The following is a 23723-nucleotide window of genomic DNA, read 5'->3' as shown; positions in this document are numbered from 1 at the left end:
ATATTAAAATGTTTCTAAAGGTACGCTTATTTGCTGAAGATGTCACCGTTTTGTGCGTAACGTTAAATTTTACTAATCATATGTAGACAAACGTATGTTGCTTATTAATATTGCGTGATTTGTAAATTTATAGAATGGCAGGCTAATTGTTGCAGATGGACAAGTGAGCATTGAGCAAGAAATAAATGGAGCTTGTAACAAAGGCATTGTAATGGTTACCAGGAATTTGAATCTGCATAGAGACTGAACCGATCAGAGCGACAAAGGTGGTATGAAAGATGAGTTTGTGGAATGCTTTTGTGACAGTTTCCTGGAGCAATGTGTCATGAGCCAACTAAGGATAAAGCTGTTTTAGATCTAGTATTGTGCAGTGAGACAAAGTTAATTCGTAATCTGATAGTAACAAATCTGCTGGGGTAAAAAGTAATCATTATACAGTCGAATTCCATATCACGTTTGAAAGCAACATACTCCAGTTTCAGACAAGAACGTTAAACTTAAAGCCAATTACATTGATATGAAGGAATAGCAGTATAAGGTTGATTGGATAGATAGACTAAAATGATAAATTAAATAAAGGTAACTACAAAGACATGAGAGAGGAGCTGGCCAGAGTTGATTGGAAAGGGAGCCTAGCAGGGAAGACAGTGGAATAGCAATGGCAGAAGTTTTTGAGAATTATTCAGCAGGCCTAACAGAAATTCATCCCAAGGAGGAGGAAACATGCTAAGGAGAGGATGAGGCATCCCTGGCTGACGAGGGAAGTCAAGGACAGCATAAAAGCAAAAGAAAAAGCATACAAAGTGGCAAGGATTAGTGGGAAGCCAGAGGATTGGGAAGCCTTTAAAAGCGAGCAGAGGACAACTAAAAAAGCAACAAGGGGGGAGAAGATGAAATACGAGTGTAAGCTAACTAGTAATATAAAAGAAGATAGGAAGAGTTTTTTTCAATATATAAAAGGTAAGAGAGAGGCAAAAATAGCCATTGCACCACTGGAAAATGAGGCTGGGGAAGTAATAATAGGAAACAAAGCAATGGCAGAGGAACTGAATAGTTACTTTGCATCAGTCTTCACAGTGGAAGATACCAGGAGAGTCAGGGGGCACAGGTGAGTGTAGTGGCCATCACTAAGGAGAAGGGTTCTGGGAAGCTGAAAGGTCTGAAGGTGGGTAAGTCACCTGAACCGGATGGACTACACCCCAGGGTTCTAAAAGAGATAGCTGAAGAAATTGTGGAGGCATTGGTGGTGATCTTTCAGGAATCGCTGGAGGCAGGGAGGGTCCCTGAAGACTAGAAAGTAGCGAATGTAACACCGCTGTTTAAGGAGGGAGGGAGACAGCAGATGGGAAATTATAGGCTGGTTAGCCTGACTTCGATCATTGGCAAGATTTTAGAGTCCATTATTAAAGATGAGATCACAGAGTACTTGGAAGTGCATGATAAAGTAGGACTGAGTCAGCACGGCTTTGTCAAGGGGAGGTCATGACTGACAAATCTGTTAGAGTTCTTTGAGGAAGTAACAAGGAAGTTAGATAAAAGAGAGCCAGCAGACATGATTTATTTAGATTTCCAGAAGGCCTTTGACAAGGTGCCGCATAGGAGACTGTTAAATAAGTTAAGTGCCCATGGGATTAAGGGTAAGATCCTGGCATGGATAGAGCATTGGCTGACTGGCAAAAGTCAGAGAGTGGGGATAAAGGGGTCTTTCTCAGGATGGCAGCCAGTGACTAGTGGTGTGCTTCAGGGGTCAATGCTGGGACCACAACTTTTCATAATATACATTAACAATTTGGAGGAAGGAACTGAAGGCACTGTTGCTAAGTTTGTAGATGATACAAATATATGTAGAGGGACAGGTAGTATTGAGGAAGCAGGGGGGCTGCAGAAGGACTTGGACAGATTAGGAAAGTGGGCAAAGAAGTGGCAGATGGAATACAATGTGGAAAAGTGTGAGGTTATACAATTTGGAAGGAGGAATGGAGACATAGACTATTTTCTAAATGGGAAAATGCTTAGGAAATCAGAAACACAAAGGGACGTGGGAGTCATTGTTCAAGATTCTCTTAAGGTTCGCGTGCAGGTTCAGAAAAGCAAATGCAATGATAGCATTCATGTCGAGAGGGCTAGAATACAAGAGCAGGGATGTATTTCTGAGGCTGTATAAGGCTCTGATCAGATCCCATTTGGAGTATTGTGAGCAGTTTTGGGTCCCATATCTCAGGAAGGATGCGCTGGCCTTGGAAAAGGTCCAGAGGAGATTCACAAGTATGATCTCTGGAATGAAAAGCTTGTTGTATGAGAAACGGTTGAGGACTCTGGGGCTGTAGTCGTTGGAGTTTAGAAGGATGAGGGGGGATCTTATTGAAATCTACAGGATACTGCGAGGCCTGGATAGAGTAGACGTGGAGAGGATGTTTCCACTAGTAGGAAAAACTGGAACCAGAGGGCACAACCTCAGGCTAAAGGGACAATCCTTTAGGACAGAGATGAGGAAGAATTTCTTCAGAGAGTGGTGAATCTGTGGAACTCTTTGCCACATAAGGCTGTGGAGGCCAGGTCATTGAGTATCCTTAAGACAGAGATAGATAGGTTCTTGACTGATAAGGAGATCAGGGGTTATGGGGAAAAGGCAGGAGAATGGGGATGAGAAAAAAACCAACCATGATTGAATGGCGGAGCAGACTCGATGGGCCGAGTGGCCTAATTCTGGTCCTATGTCTTACGGTCTTATGATAGTGTTAAATGAACAGTGGGAAACATTCAAAGAAACTATTCAAAATATTCCACAAAGATACATTACATTGAAAAACAAAAACTCAACAAGGAAAATCCACCCTTGGCATACTAAGGATAGTGTTAGATTAAAGGAAGAAAGAGGCTTATAATACAGTAAATAAAAGTCTGATGATTGGGAGTGATTTAGAAACGAACAAATGCCAAAACGTTGATAAATAGGGGGTAAATAGAACACAAGTAAACTGACGATTTCAAAAAAAGAAACTTTTACAACATATTAGAAAGGAGAATAGCTAAAGTAAACATCAGACACAGGAGAAATTATCATGGGAAATGATGAAATGGCAGAGACTTTGAAGAGATATTTTGGGCGTAATCTTACCAAAAAAATTCTAATGATTGGAATTTTCCAGCCATTCATACCAATGGGATTTTCTGGTCCCCTGCAGTGATTGGAGAGAGATTTGGCTGAGCACCAAATTCTCCGTCCTCACTTGCAGCAGTGGCGGGATGTGAATGGCCAGAGAATCCCGGCCTAACTGTCAAAAAAGTTTGAAAACAGATGTGTTCATACCTGTTTTTTGGGTGAGGTTGGCACTGCAATCTTACCACATACTCAGTTTTTGTGACAGCAGCAACATTTGCACTGGGATTGGGGGTGGGGGGGAGGGGGGGGTGGAGCCCAAGCTGCCATGGAAATTGGCTACAGAGCGTTCAGGTGTCATTGCGCAGGTGTCCTGATCTCTCAGTGAACTGGGAGACCTCTCCCACCCCGCATCATCGGCAGCATGTTCTCCCCCGACACCAACATGGGCACCAGCACCGGGGCATAAGAACCCTCCTGATGAGTTCCCTAGTGGACCCCCTATGCACCCCCCCCCCCTGCCACATAGCCCCCCCTGCATGTTGCCCCCCTCCTTGTAGAGCCCCACCCTGCATAAGACCCTGTAATTGTGCATACCACCCCCCCTCCGATCAAAGCCCCACCCATACTCAGGCCACACCCCTGGTACACTTGTGCTCAAATGGGCACTGTCAGGATGCCAGATGGACATTGCCAGCTGGGCACTGTCAGGCCATGCCCCTGAACACCCAGGGGCTTCAGTGGCTTCTGATTCCCCCCCCTCACCGGTGTGGCCATCATGTCTGGTCTCCCCTGGTGCCGGTAAGATCACGGTCCCTTCTATCATCACAGTGGAAGACACAAATTGCATACCAGAAATAGAGGGTAACTGAGGGGGCTAAACGGTGTGTGGAACAAAAGGTAATTATCAGTCGAGAACAAGGATTAGAGAAACGTAAGGAACTGAATGCGAACAGATTTCCAGGACCTGATTGTCCGCATGATAGTGTTCTAAAAGAGGCAGATGTAGAGACAATAGATGTACTCGTGTCTTTTCTAAAATTCCCTAGATTCTAGGACGGTTCCAGCAGACTGGAGGTTAGCAAAATATACCATATTGAAGAACCAGAGAGAAAGCAGGGACTTACAGACCATTTAGCCTGATATCAATTATCATTTGATTTGATTTATTATTGTCACCTGTATTGATATACAGTGAAAGTATTGTTTCTTGTGCACTATACAGACAACGCATACCATTCATAGAGTACATAGGGGAAAAGGATAGCAGAGGGTGCAGAATGTAGTGTTACAGTCATAGCTGGGGTGTAGAGAAAGATCAACTTAATACGAGGTAGATCCATTCAAATGTCTGATGGCAGCAGGGAAGAAGCTGTTCTTGAGTCAGTTGGTAAGTGATCTGTAGAAGTGTAGAGTCAATGGATGGGAGGCTGGTTTGCGTAATGGACTGGGCTATGTTCACAACCCATTGTAGTTTTTTGCGGCCTTGGTCAGAGCAGGAGCCATACCAAGCTGTGATACATCCAGAAAGGATTATTTCTATGGTGTATCTGTAAAAATAAGTGAGAGTTATAGTGGACATGTGGAATTTCCTTAGCCTCCTGAGAAAGTAAAGGCGTTGGTGGGCTTTCTTAACTATAGTGTTGGCATGGAGGGACCAGGACAGGTTGTTGGTGACCTGGATACCTAGAAACCTGAAGCTCTCGACCATTTCCACCTCGTTGATGTAGACAGGGGCATATCCTCCACTGCGCTTCCTGAAGTCGATAACTATCTCCTTCATTTTACTGACATTGAGGAAGAAATTATTGTCGCCACACTGTTTAACCAGTGGGGGCATTTCTCCCAAAAAAATTCTAAGTGCTGAATTGGTGGGAAAAATGGTGTGATTCACAATTGTTTTTTCAGTGGAAGTTCAGACTCGAATCTGTGCACTGCAGAGGTCATAATTGTGAATATCATTAAAAGCTAAGGGGGCAGGACTAGTTCACGCCAGACGTGACAGTTCCAGAACTCTGCGCATGTGCAGTGGCCCTGAATTGTCAGTCTCCCGATCACTGGCCAGCCCGGGACCCCCGCAGTGCTGCGCCTCGCAACACCCCCACGCCCCGATCGCAGCCCACACAAGCATTCCCGGGCCAGCCCCGAACCCCCACATCCCAAAGCACTGCAATCTCCAGCCCACCCCCACCCCATAGGACGCAGATCCCCCCCCTCCCCAGGAGGAAGACCCCACATCCTCCCCCCCCCACCCACAGTCCGCCCGATTATTGGCCTCACTCCAGCCCCGACCAATCCCAATGCAGAGTGACAGCGGGAGCCCCCCATCCCCACTGATCGCCCCCTAGGCCCTGCCCACAATCAGGCCCAGCCTCCCCCTTGGCACTGCCGATGCCCGGTGGACACTGCCAAGGTGCCCCTTGGGCATGGGCACTTTGCCCTTTGGGCACTGCCAGGGGCACAGGTTGGCACTGCCAGGGTGCCCATGTCAGGGGGCACCACCCCCCTGCCGCCCGACCCCTGGGAGGGCCCCGATTGCCCCCTTCACTTCAGCGGGGTCTCCCGCTAGTTCCCCAAAAGTGGGGAGCTACTCTAAACCCTGTTGGAGTAAAATACTTCTGGCGCGTGGGAGATGCTATTGGGCCCGGAGAATTCAGTCCCGGGCCTGATAATCACATTTAAAATAGATTAAAATCACTTACCTGGTCGTCCCGTCGGTTTCCAGCGTGGTCTTGACCGTGCCTGCTCTCTGGCTGTGGGAGACACGCATGCGCCAGGAACACATGCACGAATCCCGCGAATATCAGGAAAATGCCTGAATCTATTATCTTAAAAGAATACTTGGAAAATCATAGTATGACCATACAGAGTTCACATAGTTTATCAAAAGGCAAATTATGTTTGGCAATTTTAAATTTTTTTCAGGATGTAACTTGTAGGGTAAATAAAGGGGAACCAGTACATGTCTTCTTGCAATTCCTAAAAGCATTTGCCAAGGTGCCACATGAACAGTTTATACAAGAGATTAGGGCTAATGGAGCTGGGGATAATATGTTAACATGGAAAGAGGACTGGTTAATGATCTGCAGGCCCCATGGGACTCTTAAGATAAAGGGAAGTATGGCTGTCAGAATAGTTAAAGTTGGAGGCTTTGTGTAAAAATGTTAAAACAAACATTGATCCTTCTTTGTAAGTACGTTTTTTGAAACATTCAGACATTTTGCTTTTTTTTTCCACTTGCTGGATTTTCTGAAAAAATAGGTAACTAACAAGATAAATGCTTCTGTTCAAAAAATATTGGATATTTTTGGTACAAAATAGTAACATTGATTTGTCCTTACTTTATGGAAGCTAAATGCTGCCACTATATTAAGTTAATTAATTTGAGGTGTTTAAAATGTTTGTTGTGATAAATATAAAGAAACTATTTCCTCTTGTGGTGGAACAAGGGAATCATAAAATTAGAACCAGCTCAGTCATGAGCAAAATCAGCAACCTCTTTTTCATACAAGGGCTAGGAAAACTTTGGGATTGTCTCCCCGGAAAAGGCTGGGGAACCAGGACAATTGGAGCTTTCAAGACCAAGATACATAGATAAAAATTTGTTGGTTAAAGACATCAAGGGATTTGGAGATGAGATTCAGATTAACCATGATCTAATTAAATGATGGTGTAAGAGTGAGGGGCTGTATGGACTATACCTATTCTTATGTTCCTAATTGCCAGATTATTGCTTTCAGAAATTGGCTCAAATAGATATGTAGAAAAAGTTCATTTATCATGATTTGGAAAATTTTAATAGTGAAGATACTTGAAGAATACTTGAATAAAAATGTTTTATCACTTTATGAAGTCTTCTGTCTAAATTGGATGTTCCATGCAAATAATAATTTTGAACTTTGTAAAATTTGGGATGTCCACTTTTCTGCTCTCCAAGGAGGTCATGTCTTGGGGTAGTGGGGGGCGCATAACTATACGTAATTGTGTGGGACAGGCTGGATGGAACTATGTTCACGAAAGCTGTTAAACAAACAGCATGGATCTTTGATGGAAGAAACATTGAAATGAGGCTAATCTTTTCCAAATGTTCATTTTTTTTAAATGTAGCTTGGGTGAATCATTGTAAAGATAACATTTTCATGATCTTCTTGAGAATCTTCGACAATGCATTTCATATTTCTCCCAATTCTAGATCCAAGGTTATTGTGTGCCAAACAAACGTAAACAAGATGGCATAAGACAATATGTATTTCACCTCCTCTTTCAACTTGGCGTCTTACAAACCCTGGCCTTAATGTTAACAATTCACAATTCAGATTTTAGCTGTAGCTCTGATTTTATTTCTGGCAATGAATGGGCTGGGATTTTGGGATGGGGATGGATAGGGTTGGTTTGTCGTACATCCCATCAGGGGATACTCTTTACTCTTGGTATCAACCTGTTTTTTTTCTTTATTTCTCCTGGCCATTCTGCTCTTTAGCTATTCACACACAATGATTTGATTTGATTTGATTTGATTTATTTATTGTCACATGTATTAGTACAGTAAGGAGTCTAACAACACCAGGTTAAAGTCCAACAGGTTTATTTGGTAGCAAACGCCACTAGCTTTCGGAGCGCTGCTCCTTCGCCAGGTGAGACTCACCTGACGAAGGAGCAGCGCTCCGAAAGCCAGTGGCGTTTGCTACCAAATAAACCTGTTGGATTTTAACCTGGTGTTGTTAGACTCCTTACTGTGTTTACCCCAGTCCAACGCCGGCATCTCCACAACATGTATTAGTATACAGTGAAAAGTATTGTTTCTTGCACTCTACACAAACAAAGCATACCGTACATAGGGAAAGAAAGGAGAGGGTGCACAATGTAGTGTTTCAGTCATAGCTGGGGTGTAGAGAAAGATCAACTTAATGCGAGGTAGGTCCATTCAAAAGTCTGATGGCAGCAGGGAAGAAGCTGTTTTTGAATCGGTTGGTACGTGATCTCAGACTTTTGTATCTTTTTCCTGGTAGAAGAAGGTGGAAGAGAGTATGTGCGGGGTGTGTGGGGTCCTTGATTATGTTGGCTGCTTTTCCAGGGCAGTGGGAAATGTAAACAGTGTCAATCTGTAGAAGTTGGTGAGAGTTGTAGCAGACATGCCAAATTTCCTTAATCTCCTGAGATAGTAGAGGCGTTGTTGGGCTTTCTTAACTACAGTGTTTGCATGGAGGGCCCAGGACAGGTTGTTGGTGATTTGGACACCTAAAGACCTGAAGCTCTCGACCATTTCTACTTCAGCCCCATTGATGTAGACAGGGGCATGCCCTCCACTACGCTTCCTGAAGTTGATGACTATCTCCTTCATTTTGTTGACATTGAGGGAGAGATTATTGTCGTCGCACCAGTTCACCAGATTCTCTATATCTTTCCTGTCTTTTGTATCGTCATTGTTTGAGATCTGACCCACAACGGTGGTGTCATCAGCAAACCTGAAAATCGAGTTGGAGGGGAATTTGGCCACATAGTCAAAGGTGCATAAGGAGTATAGTAAGGGGCTGAGGACACAGCCTTGCGGAGCATCAGTGTTGAGGATGATCATGGAGGAGGTGTTGTTGCCTATCCTTACTGACTGCAGTATGTGGGTTAGGACGTCTAGGATCCAGTTGCAGAGGGAGGAGCCGAGCCCCAGGCCATTAAGTTTGGAGATGAGTCTCGGAGGAATAATGGTGTTGATGGCTGAGCTATAGTCTATGAATAGGAGTCTGACATAGATGTCCTTGTTATCTCGGTGTTCCAGGATTGAGTGTAGGGCCAGGGAGATGGCGTCTGCTGTGGACCTGTTGCGGTGATAAACAAACTGTAGTGGATCCAGGCAGTCTGCTAGGCAGGAATTGATTTGTGCCATGACTAACCTTTCGAAGCACTTCATAATGATGGATGTCAGAGCCACCGGACGATAGTCATTAAGGCACACTGCCTGGCTTTTCTTTGGTACCGGGATGATGGTCATCTTCTTGAAGCAGGTAGGGACCTCAGATTGGTGTAAAGAGAGGTTGAAGATGCCTGCGAATACCCCTGCCAGCTGGTCCGCGCAGGACCTGAGTGCTCGTCCGGGTACACCATCTGGGCCAGTTGCTTTCCGTGGGTTGACTTTTGAAAAGGCTGCTTTGACGTCGGCAATGGTGATCTCGGTCCGAGGCTTCCGGGATGGAGGGCGTGCTCTCGTTGACCTCTTGCTCAAAACACATAGAATGCGTTGAGCTCATCCGTAAGGGGAGCATTGGAGCTGGCGATTTTACCTGCCTTCATCTTGTAACCTGTTATGTCTTACAGACCTTGCCATATCTGGCTTTCTTGTATAGGTTAGGATCACCTGACTGGATTTCAGCAGGCAGTGGATATCCCTGTTAATCCATGGTTTCCGGCTGGGAAACACGCGGATTTTCTTCTTTGACACACAGTCTTCTACACACTTACTAATGAAGTCAGGAATGTCATGTATATAAATCTTATTTCTCTATTTTTTTCTAATTGTAGCTGCTTTTGTCTCGTATCATTTATCATCTTCTGTCCTCCACGTAAGCATGTTACAGGTCATGGTGATCCTTTTCCTCCGGGTATGGTCATCATGTGCTCCCTCTTTTCCCACGCTTTGTTTTATTCCATTCTAAATGCTGTTTATCTCTTAGATCAGCCAATTCTGAGGATGGTTTCAATGTCCAAAATACTGAATTGTGAACTTTCAGTGAATGGTCCCTGACCTACAAGTGTTTCCTGGTTTTTCAAATTTTCAGTGTCTACAGTGTTTTGCTTTTTTTGTTCAATATTTTTGCTGTTTCAGTGTCACGGAAATGTGGACACCTTTTCATTAATTTCTTAATTTATTTAAAACTTGAGTGTTCTTGCAGCTAATTAATGCCTTTGCACCATAGCTGGATAACATATGTGCATGATATTGCCAATTGCAACATAGATTTCTCTGCCCACAGATGCTCCCATACTTGTTGACTGTTTCTAGCATTTTCATAGAATCACAATGATAGGATGCCATTCAGCATATCGTGCCTGACCAGCTCTTTGGTAGAGCTACCCAGTTAGTTCCACTCACTGGCTCTTTCTCCAGGCCACAGAATTTCTTTCCCTTCAAGTGTTTAGGTAATTCTCTTCAGAAAGTTACCATTGAATCTGTTTCCATCACCCTTTCAGAGAGTCCACTGCAGATCACAGCAACTTACTGCATTGGAAAAGTTCCCTTTGTTGGTTCTAATTCTTCTGCTAATCACCATAAATCTATGTCCTCTGGAAGCAGTTTCTCCTTAATTACTCTCATTAAAAAGGTTCATAATTTTAAACACCTCTACCAAATCTGTTCTTAACCACCTTGGTTCTAAGGAAAACAATCCCAGCTTCTTCAGTTTCTTCACATAATTGAAGTCCGTCACCCAGTACCATTCTAATAAAATCCTTTCTAAAGTTTGTGACTTCCTAAAGGCTGGTGCCCAGAATTGAATATAATACTTCAACTTAGACCTAACTGGTTACATACAGTTTACCATTACTGTCTTGTTTTTGTACTCTGTGCTTCGAAATAAAACTAAAAATCCCATGTGCTTTTTTTAAACCAGCCTTCTTAACTTCTCCTCCCAGTTTAAAAGATTTGTGCATATACGCCTGCAGGTGTCTCTCTTGTTGCACCCTTTTTGGAATTATGCCATTTAGTTTACATTACCTCTCATTGTTCCTACTAACATGTATCACTACATGTTTCGCTGCATTTATTTTCATCCAACATATGCCTGCACATTTCACTATTCTATCTCTTCCTGAAAGTTGTTACTGTTCTCCGCATTGCTACATTTGAATTTTGTGTCATCTGCAAACTTTGAAATGATGTTCAGTATACCAAGAGCAGATCATTAATATATGCCAAGAGGAACTGTGGTCCAAATAATAAATTCTGGGTATACTGTTGTAAACTTCACGGTCTGAAAGAAACCATGCACCTTTATTCTCTGCTTTTTGTCCTTTAAAGAATTTTGTATCCATACTCCCATTATCACTTTAATCCATGAGCTTTAAATTTGTTAACGGGTCTATTATGTGGTACTTTGTTAGTACACAACGTCAACTGCACTACTCCCAGTCATGAATCAATTAAGTTAAATGCGCTCCGCCTTTAACGAATCTGTGCTTAGTGATCTCTATTTTTACAAGTGCAGACTAACTTTGCCCCATATGAATGTGTCTCAAAGTTTCCCCACCACTGACTTTAGGCTGCCTGACCTGTAGTGGCCAGATTTACTCCTCTTTTTCTTTAAACATTTGCAGTTCTCTTGTGCCAGTCACATACCGAAGGGGAAGTGGAAAATTGTGGACAGAGCTGCCACCATTTCCTCCCTTACTTTCCTCAGCAATCTAGGATAGAGCCTGCCTGGTCCATTACGTTTCTACTTTTGAGTGCTGCCAACCTTTTAAGTTCCTCATTTTTATCTTTTTCTATCCCATCCAACATCATTGCGACGTCCACTTTTGATACTGCATTTGTATTTTATATTGTTCACATTTCCAGCATTTATTGTGTTTTTCATTTTCCTCCTAATGTTACCCATGTATATTACGTACATGCATATTTATTGTTTAGAGAGTGTTGGTACTTTTTCTTCAAAAATTATCTCCAAGCATTTTAGTGGAAACTGAATAGGTTTCTATGCCACTGTTTGAGAGAGACTACCACTGCAGAGTTGTAAAGCATGAATGCAGCGCAATTAGTAGCAAATCTAATATTTGCCTGGTTTACTAAGTCAGCAAGCAACAAGTATACCCAATTTAAAAACATGTCTTCTTGTCAGCCAAACTTGCCAAATCCAAGTTTACCTTGGGGTTGATATCTGCTTCTTATTAGAGATGTATCTAGCATGTCTCGTCAGAAAAAGGCATTGGAGAAAATTGAACTGGAGCAATGGCTTTTGAAAGAGCAAGCTTAATGTAGGCGCGATTAAAGGAATAATGGATACTTAATCTTATATCAGCAGTTCATAATTTTTATTTTAACAGTACTTTGAACAGTGGGATTATTTTTTTTGTAATCTTGTTATGCACTGTTCTTGGGCTTATGTCCCCGTCTCCCCCCGCTACCATTGGCAGCCTTACTTCTGGTTTCGACAAAGAGTAGAAAAAGAACAATATAGCAAGGGATGATCTTTAAAGATCCCATAGGAGATTAAATCTTCAGTTCTCAATGTTGCAGTACTGCATTGCAATAAATAGGGATTCAGGATTCAATACTGAACCTGGTAAATAATTTACTTTAATTGTAAAAACAAACTATAGAAAACAGGAGAATTTTGTATTTTTACTGAAGATTGAAATTCCCTTTTAGCTGGAAAGTACTGTAAATCTATGAGTATTTTGATTATTTTCTCTCTCTATTGATATTCTTCTGGTAGGATATTCTGTGTAGATCTTCCTTTGTTGATTTGGTGATGTTTTTAATGTTATATCCTCTTGTTACCAGTTCATTGATACACAGCATTTTTTTTTATTTACCTTGTCAAACCTATTCGTTTTGAAAGCCTAAATCTATTCACTACTGAACCTTCGAAAGAACTATATTTTCTCCTGCGTGGGCAGGAGATTAATTTTGAAATTCTTATCAAACATGACAAAAAAGCAATCACACGCTGTTGGCCCGGTATGATGCCAGTGTAATCATTAAGAGAGAGATCAGAAAACTGGACACTATCATAACTTTGACTTGTATAGCTGAGTAATGCCTCTCTGCTTTTGGACTTCAATATCCTGTTTACAAACCCAGGATCTCTTTTTTTGCATTTCTATATCCCTACTTTTGTGGATCGAGGTAGCTGAACCCCTGTGTCACTTATTTTTATTTCACCACAGTGCAAAATTGTTCTAATTTTTGTGCCAAAATCGATCACCACATTTTTTTCACATTAAATTTCACAAAGGCAGATTCCCAGCCCCTTGTAGTCGCTTAGATTTTGTAAGTTTTGATATTGTGGCTTCTGTACTCATGTTTGGAACATTTTATCAAGAATGTCAATGATCCTATCATTGATCCATAATGGGTACCACTGTTACATATTTTCTGTCCTTTAATAAGCTTCCCATCAATATCACATTCCTTTCATTGTGCTTCTATTTTGTCAAAGCAGCTTTACCATACTTGGGCCCACTTGCGTTGTTATCCATTATTTTATGGAGTTTCTAGGCTGCCCAAACATCAGAATCTCCCACCTGAAGCTCCCCAGTTGGATCCAAAGATATGCAGAGCACTATGTTTGGCATTAGCTTGGTTGCTGGAGTTGGTGAATTCTGTTGATGACAGAATTAAACTCTGCCTTTAGAATTCAAGAATCCCTACAGTGCAGAAAGAGGCCATTTGGCCTATCCAATCTGCACTGATTCTCCAAAAGACCATCCCACCCAGGCCTTCCCCTCTGCCCTATCCCCAAAACCCTGTACATTTACCATGACTAATCCACCTAGCCTACACATCTTTGGACACTAAGGGGCAATTTAGTATGGTCAGTCCACTTGACCTGCACATCTTTTGGGTTCTACTCCAGATGCTGTGTCAGGTTTTACTCCCTTGGTGGAGGCTGGTGAGCTTAATTGGCTCGATGGCCCGTGTGTGGTTCAGAATAATGCCAACAGTGCAGGATCAGTTCCCATTTTGGCTAAGATAAATGTGGGACCTGGATCCTCACTCTACCCTTGAGAGTGGAAGGCAATGGCAAACCACCACTGACAAAAACTGCCAAGGAAAATGGCTCAGGATGAAGCATCAGCAAACAATGAGTCAGGGATCTACCTTAAGGCAGAACCCTAAAGGAATGAACTCCCTAAGCTTTAATCTCTCCTAAGATGTCCACAGGGCATTGGAGCTACTTGTGTATTGCTGGGAGTTTGGTAAATTAATGGCAATGTGTGTCCACATGTCAGTGGGCCTGTGAGCTACATGTCTGGCGGGCAAACTCTGAAGCTTAAGCTTGGGACCCCAAGGGGCCTAGTTTCTGCGTGTCACCATGAGGCACAGCAGAAGACTTGTTGATGGAGAGGCTGTGTACTGTGACAGGGAAAGATGGTGCATTTGGCCCTCCTTTTTGAATTGCTATAGCTGGTTTTGTGGACCGAAAATGAGAAGCAGGTTATTGCACAAAGAGCGAGAAGCACGTTAACCCTTTACCCACATACTGGATGCATCACTTTGACCTCTTGGATGTACCACACTAGTGGAGGGAAAATGCGAGAATCATTTTTTTTAAAAAGCTGGATGTGTTTGTGAGAGGGCATTTATAATATCTCTGGAGGAATGAAGTAAGATGGGAGGATTAGTTTTTCTCATCCATCATTATCTCATGAATGTTGTACTTCCTGAAAAATCTCCCTAATCCTTTCTTTCACATGTTTGTAGGTGGTGATTCGGCGATTACCTCCTAACCTAACCAAAGCACAGCTAGAGGAACAGCTGCACCCACTACCAACGCATGATTATTTTGAATTTTGTGCTGCAGATATAAGGTATGAACAAGAATTGGATCCCCCTCATACATTGATTTTATTGTTTTTAAAAGGAATATAATACAACATGCAACTTGCATTTATAAAGAAGGATTCAGCAATGCACATTAAATGGTATAGGAATATACTTTTTGAGTAAAACTGATTTAATACTTGATATTCATTCTCTCAAGTCCAATCTAATTGGAGTTCATTAGTCTCCAATATGTAATTTATTTTATAGGATGTGTTTCAATTTTCAAAAATCAGAAGTATCATTTTAAATATTTACTTTTAGAATTGTCACATCATTAAAAAAATTATATTTCATGCAAGATCATCATGTTTTTAAAAAGCCATGGAAATGGGATTACCATATTATTGGAACTTTTTCATCCTAGATCTTTGTCCAAAAAAATTAGAATTGAAATTCTACTGAATGCATTTCTTGTTTTAAATCTGTTGGTGACTTTTGTTAAACGAGTGCATGTAGCAAGTTTTTACAAGTGTGGTAAATCACTGTTAAGCTTATTGCCTGTGTGTGTGTGTGTGTGTGTGTGTGACATGCCTGGGCATGTCCTTGCCGGCCCTGCCTGAGACTCCTCCCCCCGCCTGGTCCAGGTATAAAGGTGACTGCTCCCAACCCCCCTGCCTCAGTCGCTGGACCAGTTCATCAGCATGGGTGTGCTCCAACTCTTTTGCGAATAAAAGCTTGTTTGTTCTTGCATACAAACTAGTCTTTGCTTGATTGATAGTGCATCAATTTTATTCGCAAAAAGTTTTGGGATGGAGCAGATGCTAAAACCCGATCGATTAGAATTGGATCCTCAAGCCGTAGGAGCCTCTAACAGCTTCGATCACTGGTTGCGATGTTTCGAAACTTTCCTCACCGCCTCCGTCGTCCGGACCGAAACCGACAAGCTACACGTGCTCCACGCCCGGGTAAGCGATCAAGTATTCTCGATGATTAGAGACGCTGAAACTTACGAGGATGCGATCGAACTTTAAAAAGGCCAGTACAACAAACAGACTAATGTAATCTATGCCAGACATCTTCTGGCTACTCGCAGACAACAGCCAGGAGAATCGGGCGACCAATTCCTGCATGCGTTGCGAGCACTTGGCAAGGCCTGCAACTGCAAGGCCGTAACAGCCGCCCAAAACACTGAGGACTTAATCAGAGATGCCTATGTCACGGGTATCAGGTCAACGACAACAACTGCTGGAACAGGGTGGGCTGGATCTACAAAAGACTATAGCGCTTGCCGACTCGTTAGAGGTGGCCTTCCGTAATCTCGAGACCTTCACCCCCGACTACGGGGGCGCATCGTGGACGTCGCAGTCGCCGCCACCTCTGTACTCGGGAGGGCTGCAGGCCTACGCCACACCACGTCCCACCAGTGACCCGACCGCTGCGGCAGTCTCTGGAGGCCCGAAGTGCTACTTCTGCGGCTGAGGAAGCACCCCCAACAACGTTGCCCGGCGAAGGATGCGATCTGCTCCGGGTGTGGAAAGAAGGGCAATTACGCGAAGGCATGCAGGGCGAAGTCGACCTCCAAGCCCAGTAGCACCACATGCAACCCTCCATCTTGGACGCCTTCAGCCGCGTGTGAGCCGTGCGGGCTGCCATCTTGGACGCCTTCAGCTGCGTGTGAGCCGTGCGGGCCGCCATCTTGGACGCCTTCAGCCGCGCGGCAAAATCCAACGGTGGCTTCGGTTACGTTGGACCAATCCAGGCCTCACCAACTCGCCAGGTCCATGATGGATATCGAGGTAAACGGTCGCACTACAAATTGTTTATTTGACTGTGGGAGTACGGAGAGTTTTATTCACCCTAACACAGTGAGTCGCTACGCCCTTTCAGTACTGCCAATGAAGCAAACGATCTCCATGGCTTCAAAGTCCCACTCGGTGGATGTCCTCGGGTACTGCGTGGCGACCCTGACTGTACGGGGCACAGTGTACAAAAACTTCAGGCTCCTCGTGCTGCCACAACTCTGCGCTGCCGTACTCCTGGGGCTAGATTTCCTGTGTCACCTTAAGAGTGTCACCATGGAGTATAATGGGCCTTTTCCCCTGCTCTCTGTTTGCAATCACCAGTTCTTAGAATGCCCACCGCGCACCACCTGCAGCCTTTCGACCCTTAAAGTCGCCCCTCCCTCACTGTTCGAAAATCTCACCCCTGACTGCAAGCCCATCGCCACCAAGAGCAGACGGTACAGTGCTAGAGACAGGGCTTTTATCAGGTCCGAAGAACAACGGCTCCTAGGGGAGGGGATCGTCGAGGCCAGTACCAGCCCCTGGAGAGCCCAAGTAGTAATTGTTAAGACTGGGGAGAAACATCGCATGGTCATTGACTACAGTCAGACCATTAACCGCTACACGCAGCTGGACGCGTACCCCCTTCCCCGCATATCTGACATGGTTAATCAGATTGCGCAATATCAGGTGTTCTCCACCATCGACTTAAAATCTGCATACCACCAGCTCCCTATCCGCCCGGAAGACCGCCAATATACTGCCATCGAGGTGGATGGCCGCCTCTATCACTTCCTCAGGGTCCCCTTCGGCGTCACCAACGGGGTCTCGGTTTTCCAGCGTAAGATGGACCGAATGGTAGACCAGAACGGGCTGCGGGCCACCTTCCCGTACCTGGATAACGTCACAATCTGTGGCCATGATCAGCAGGACCACGACGCCAACCTCCACAAATTCCTCCACACCGCCACACTCCTAAATCTGACCTATAATAAGGAGAAGTGCATATTCCGCACACGCCGCCTCGCCATCCTTGGTTGTGTTGTGGAAAACGGGGTCATCGGTCCTGATCCCAACCGCATGCGTCCCCTCCTGGAACTTCCCCTCCCCACCAGCCTCAAAGCACTGAGGAGATGCCTGGGCTTCTTCTCGTATTACGCCCAGTGGGTCCCCAATTATGCGGATAAAGCCCGTCCGCTCATCAAATCCACCTCTTTTCCCCTGACGGCAGAGGCCCGCCTGGCGCATCAAAGCAGACATCGTGAAGGCCACGATGCAAGCTATAGACGAATCCATCCCGTTCCAGGTGGAGAGCGATGCGCCTGACTTCTCCCTAACCGCCACCCTTAGCTAGGCGGGCAGACCCATGGCCTTCTTCTCACGAACCCTCCAAGGCCCTGAAATTCGACACTCCTCTGTTGAGAAGGAGGCCCAAGCCATAGTGGAAGCTGTACGGCACTGGCGCCACTACTTAGCTGGTAAACGATTCACCCTACTCACGGACCAATGGTCAGTTGCATTCATGTTTAACAACACGCAGCGGGGCAAGATCAAAAATGATAAAATATTGAGGTGGAGAATCGAGCTTTCCACCTACAATTATGACATCTTATACCGGCCCGGGAAGCTCAATCAGCCCCCAGACGCCCTGTCCCAGGGAATATGTGCCAGCGCACAAATAGACCAATTGCAGACTCTCCACAACAACCTCTGCCACCCCGGGGTCACCAGGTTTTTTCACTTCATTAAAGCCCATAACCTGCCCTACTCCATTGAGGAAGTCGGGTCTATAACCAGACACTGCCAGGTCTGCCAGGTCTGCGCAGAGTGCAAGCTACACTTCTATCGGCCAGACAGGCCACCCGCCCTTTCGAACGCCTAAGCGTCAACTTCAAAGGCCCCTCCCCTCTTCTGACCGCAACATATACTTCCTCAACGTCATTGACGAATATTCACGTTTCCCCTTCGCTATTCCCTGCCCGGATATGACCTCGGCCACGGTCGTCAGGGCCCTGCACAGCCTCTTCACCCTGTTCAGTTTCTCTAGCTATATCCATAGTGACCGGGGATCCTCCTTTATGAGTGATGAGCTGCGACAGTACCTGCTCTCCAAATGCATAGCCTCGAGTAGGACCACCAGCTACAACTCCAGGGGGAACAGACAGGTAGAGAGGGAGAATGCGACAGTCTGGAAGGCCGTTTTACTAGCTCTGAGGTCTAAAGGTCTTCCAGTCACCCGCTGGCAAGAGGTCCTCCCTGATGCATTACACTCGATTAGATCACTCCTTTGCACAGCTACCAATGCTACCCCTCACGAAAGAATGTTTGTTTTCCCCAGGAAGTCCTCCTCGGGGACCTCACTACCGTCGTGGCTGACGTCCCCAGGCCCTGTCCTGCTCCGGAAGCACGTGAGGACCCATAAGTCGGACCTCCTGGTCGAAAGGGTCCAGCTCCTCCACGCCAACCCCCAATACGCCCATGTGGCGTACCACGACGGGCAGGAGGACACTGTCTCCATTCGAGACCTGGCACCCGCAGGTGCCCCAGGGACCATGACGACCCACAACCCACACCCCCAACCCCTGTATACAGCACGCCTGCATCCCAGGAGCCGCCACCACGCACCCGACAATCGGAAGGGACTACAGACGACTCGAGCGACTACGGCCTGGCGCCTGAACCAACACCCCGGCCACCGGAACCGACACCACAACCGGCACTACGGCGGTTGCAGCGGCAGATCAAGCCCCCAGAGAGACTGAATTTGTAAATTTGTAATTCTGTAAATATCGTTCCACCCACCTCATCCCCGCCGGACTCTTTTTTAAAAGCAGGGGGTGAATGTGGTAAATCACTGTTAAGCTTATTGCCTGTGTGTGTGTGTGACATGCCTGGGCATGCCCCTGCCGGCCCTGCCTGAGACTCCTCCCCACCACTGGTCCAGGAATAAAGGTGACTGCTCCCAACCCCCCTGCCTCAGTCGCTGGACCAGTTCATCAGCATGGGTGTGCTCCAAGTCTTTTGCGAATAAAAGCCTATTTGTTCTTGCATATAAACTAGTCTTTGCTTGATTGATAGTGCATCAACAAGCATGTTAACCAGTGCATGGAAACAAATCACATAGTGATTAACATTGAAAAATCCACATTGCTGTTTACTGTTATGATCCATTAAGGTTTAAAGAAGAAATCTGAACACCTAGCAATTAACAGACAGAACTACGCCACATTTCATATTTTTAAACAAACAGAAATGTTATTGTATATGAAGAGAAATTAAACAAAGCAAAACCAGTAAGTTAACATTATAGCTTATAAAGACTTGTGCTATAAACACAGTCCTACTTTTTACTTCTCTCCAAGATTTCTCTCATCTTACGAAACCTTGAAGGTTCATTCACTTTTCCTGGGACCAAGCCAAAGTTATGCCACAGTTTTCCAGAATTCACTTAATTACAGCTTAAGTAGCCATTTCTGACTTAGTTGGAGGAGACGAGACGTCTACAGTTGTCTTCATAAGGGGTTAGATTATTCGAATGGCTGCCCAGATGAAAGGGAATATTTTGGAATGGGAGTTGATAATGTGCCAAAGTCCAAAGATGTCCAGGTTAGGTGGATTAGCCATGTGAAATGTGCAGGGTTATGGGGATAGAGCAGGGGATATGGGTCTGGGTAAGACGCTCTTTCAGAGAATCAGTGCAAATTTCTTGCGCCAAATGGCCTCCTTCTGCACTGTAGGGATTCTATGGTTCTATGGCTTAATCTCTTGCTGGGACATCGTGATAGATTGCAGGAAGGAAGTTTTCTTGGTTTTGGGTTTTATCTGTGCATTTTCTCACAGAAGCAGTTAGTTGGACCCTGGAAGGAGCTGTGAAAAACAGAGCCTGTTCCCATGGCGGGCGGGATGAAAAATTTCTGTCCAAAAAGTCCAAACATTATGGCTGGAAACAGCTTTTTCCAAGTACAGGATTTATGGAATCCTTCAATTAGCTTGTGGCTAAGTGTCTCTCCAATTTCGTTTATAGACCTTGCTACTGTGGACTCTTAAGCTCCTTGTCCTGGGTTTGGGTGTTCATAGAGAGCTTTTTATGAATATGCTCCCATAGCTTTTGTACAGCCCTTTCCAAGCTATTTATTCATACTGACTGCTTTCTGCCACAAAACTCTTTGAGGATCACTGTAGATTTCTTCCTCTAGCTTCAAATTAGGCAAATCTTCCAGCTGCTTCCCCATGAATTCCAAACTTAACTTGAACACTCACATATTCCATATGGTGAAAGTTAAAAATTAGTCATTTCTCTGCTTAAATGCAGCCCTGACTAACATTCATTTTCTTTGGCTCTTCCCACTCAGTGAATTGCAGCCAGGTAGAGAAATTTCTGGCATTTGGCAGATTTCTGACTTTGGTGTTTTGGAAATCCATCATTTTAAAATATGTTCTGACCTTCAGAGCTATAATTACTAATTCCTTGTCAAAAATAAAATTCTGACCTTTTTGTCTCCGGCCATAATGTTTGGACTTTTTGGACAGAAATTTCCGTCCCACCCGCCATGGGAATAGGCTCTGTTTTTCACAGCTCCTTCCAGGGTCCAACTAACTGCTTCTGTGAGAAAATGCACAGATAAAACCCAAAACCAAGAAAACTTCCTTCCTGCAATCGATCACGATGTCCCAGCTAGAGATTAAACCATAGAACCGTAGAATCCCTACAGTGCAGAAGGAGGCCATTTGATGCAAGAAGTCTGCGCCGACTCTCTGAAAGAGCATCTTACCCAGGCACATATCCCCTGCTCTATCCCCATAACCCTGCGCATTTCGCACGGCTAATCCACCTAACCTGGACATCTTTGGACTTTGGCACATTATCAACTCCCATTCCAAAATATTCCCTTTCATCTGGGGAGCCATTCGAATAATCTAACCCCTTATGAAGACAACTGTAGACATCTCACGGGATCCAGGGTGAGGTATCTAAATGGATACAAAATTGGCTTCTTGACAGGAGCCAGAGAGTGGTTGTAGAGAGTTGTTTTTCAAACTGGAGGCCAGTGACCAGCGGTGTGCCTCAGGGATCAGTGTTGGGCCCACTGTTATTTGTCATTTATATTAATGATTTGGATGAGAATATAGGGGGCATGGTTAGTAAGGTTGCAGATGACGCCAAGATTGGTGGCATGGTGGACAGTGAGGAAGGTTATCTCCAATTGCAGCGGGATATTGATCAATTGGGCCAGTGGGCTGATGAATGGCAGATGGAGTTTAATTTAGACAAATGCGAGGTGATGCATTTTGGTAGATTGAACCAGGGCAGGACTTACTCAGTTAATGGTAGGGCGTTGGGGAGAGTTACAGAACAAAGAGATCTAGGCGTACATGTTCATAGCTCCTTGAAAGTGGAGTCACAGGTGGACAGAGTGGTGAAGAAGGCATTCGGCATGCTTGGTTTCATCGGTCAGAACATTGAATACAGGAGTTGGGACGTCTTGTTGAAGTTGTACAAGACATTGGTAAGGCCACACTTGGAATACTGTGTGCAATTCTGGTCACCCTATTATAGAAAGGATATTATTAAACTAGAAAGAGTGCAGAAAAGATTTACTAGGATGCTACCGGGACTTGATGGATTGAGTTATAAGGAGAGGCTGAATAGACTGGGACCTTTTTCTCTGCAGTCACTTTAGGTATGTTTACCAGTCTGCCACCAGGGGTTTTCATTTAACCTGCATTTTAAAGAGGGGTGACTTTATAGAGGTCTATAAAATAATGAGGGGCATAGACAAGGTAGATAGTCAATATCTTTTCCCAAAGGTAGGGGAGTCTAAAACTAGAGGGCATAGGTTTGAGGTGAGAGGGGAGAGATACAAAAGTGTCCAGAGGGGCAATCTTTTCACACAGAGGGTGATGAGTGTCTGGAACAAGCTGCCAGAGGTAGTAGTAGAGGCAGGTACAATTTTATCTTTTAAAAAGCATTTAGATAGTTACATGGGTACGATGAGTATAGGGGGATATGGGCCAAATGCAGGCAATTGGGATTAATTTAGGGGTTTAAAAAAAAGGACGGCATGGACAAGTTGGGCCGAAGGGCCTGTTTCCATGCTGTAAACCTCTATGACTCTATCTCGTCTCCTCCAAGTAAGTCAGAAATGGCTAACCTATTATTGAGTGTTTTCCCACTTCCAACTCTAACCTTATTAATAAACACACCACTGTTTGGGTTGCAGTCACTTTAGGTATGTTTACCAGTCCGCCACCAGGGGTTTTCATTTAACCTGCATTTTAAAAATTTCAATCCCCACACTAAAATCTATACTCTTAAAACATAAGAAACATGAAATTTAATATTTTCACAACATCATCTATTACAATAGATGATTTGGTCATCACTCAATATTTAGATTGTAATGTTAGAGTAATATCATGGAGTTTTTGATTAGCTTTTTTGCAGATCAGGGAGAGTACTGAGAGGATTTACTTTGGAAATGTTATCTATTTTCATTAATTCCCCTCTGTAGATTTAAGTAAGTTGGATAAACTGGGTGATAGTGCAGATAAGTTAGAAATAGATGAATGGATTTTTATTATTTATTACTAATGATTCTTGCAGATGTTCAGACATGTTTGGGTTCTTTTACTTGTCAATCACTTTTATTGAAACTGTTTATTGCATGCATTCGTGTGATCAGTATGATATCAACTGTGTATTTTTTATTTTCCACGCAGCCTTTACCCCCACCTGTTCTCTAGAGCTTACATTAATTTTAAAAATCCTGATGACATAATTCTCTTCAGAGACCGATTTGATGGATATATCTTCATTGATAATAAAGGTAAGGAGGCAATAAGACATCAAACATCCCAGATTTCCTATTTTTCCACAGGAAATTCTCATTAGTGCTACATTTTCCTCAAAGTCGATCAGACAGCAACTTGCACAATAATGTTTGCGCCATACAGCATTAGGCTGGATTATTATTGCCACAAAATATTTCCCTATTTGAATCCAGGATTTTTAATCATGCCATCAGGTATTCATAATTTCACGATTGTTTAGATCAGTGCGACTTATTACATTTATTGATGTCACAGAAGTAATGAAGAAAGCTTAATGCTGAGCTTTAGATCAAGCTACATCACATTTCAATCTGGTAAGTGTATTTCAGTCTAGAAGTTTAAAATGTTCAATAGCTAAAATACATCACACTGGTTGGACCATAGAGACCAAATCTATGTGTAGTCATATAACTAATGACAATTTAGTCTTTATTTGTAAGCCAGTCACGTTTTGATTATTTCGATTGACTATTGCTCAGAAATGAAATGCTGTCATTATTACAGCATAGTTCTGGTTTAGCTATAACTTATATAA

General features: G+C 44.0%; 1 protein-coding gene across 1 annotated transcript in view; it reads left to right on the top strand.

Annotated features, from left to right (window-relative positions):
• Positions 1–23088, top strand: part of LOC144500056 (collagenase 3-like) — a 47361-nt gene extending 24273 nt beyond the window's left edge. The window contains exons 11-12 of the mRNA XM_078222820.1: positions 14514–14620; positions 23078–23088. Of these exons, the coding sequence (XP_078078946.1) occupies positions 14514–14520 (7 nt within the window). The 3' untranslated portion in view covers positions 14521–14620; positions 23078–23088. The remainder of the gene's footprint in view (positions 1–14513; positions 14621–23077) is intronic.
• Positions 23089–23723: the final 635 nt, after the last annotated feature.

The sequence above is a fragment of the Mustelus asterias genome, chromosome 10 (genome assembly GCF_964213995.1).
Source record: "Mustelus asterias chromosome 10, sMusAst1.hap1.1, whole genome shotgun sequence".
NCBI classification, from domain to species: domain Eukaryota; kingdom Metazoa; phylum Chordata; class Chondrichthyes; order Carcharhiniformes; family Triakidae; genus Mustelus; species Mustelus asterias.
The sequence above is the reverse complement of the archived record's forward strand: the minus strand, read 5'-3'. Positions and strand labels throughout refer to the sequence as shown.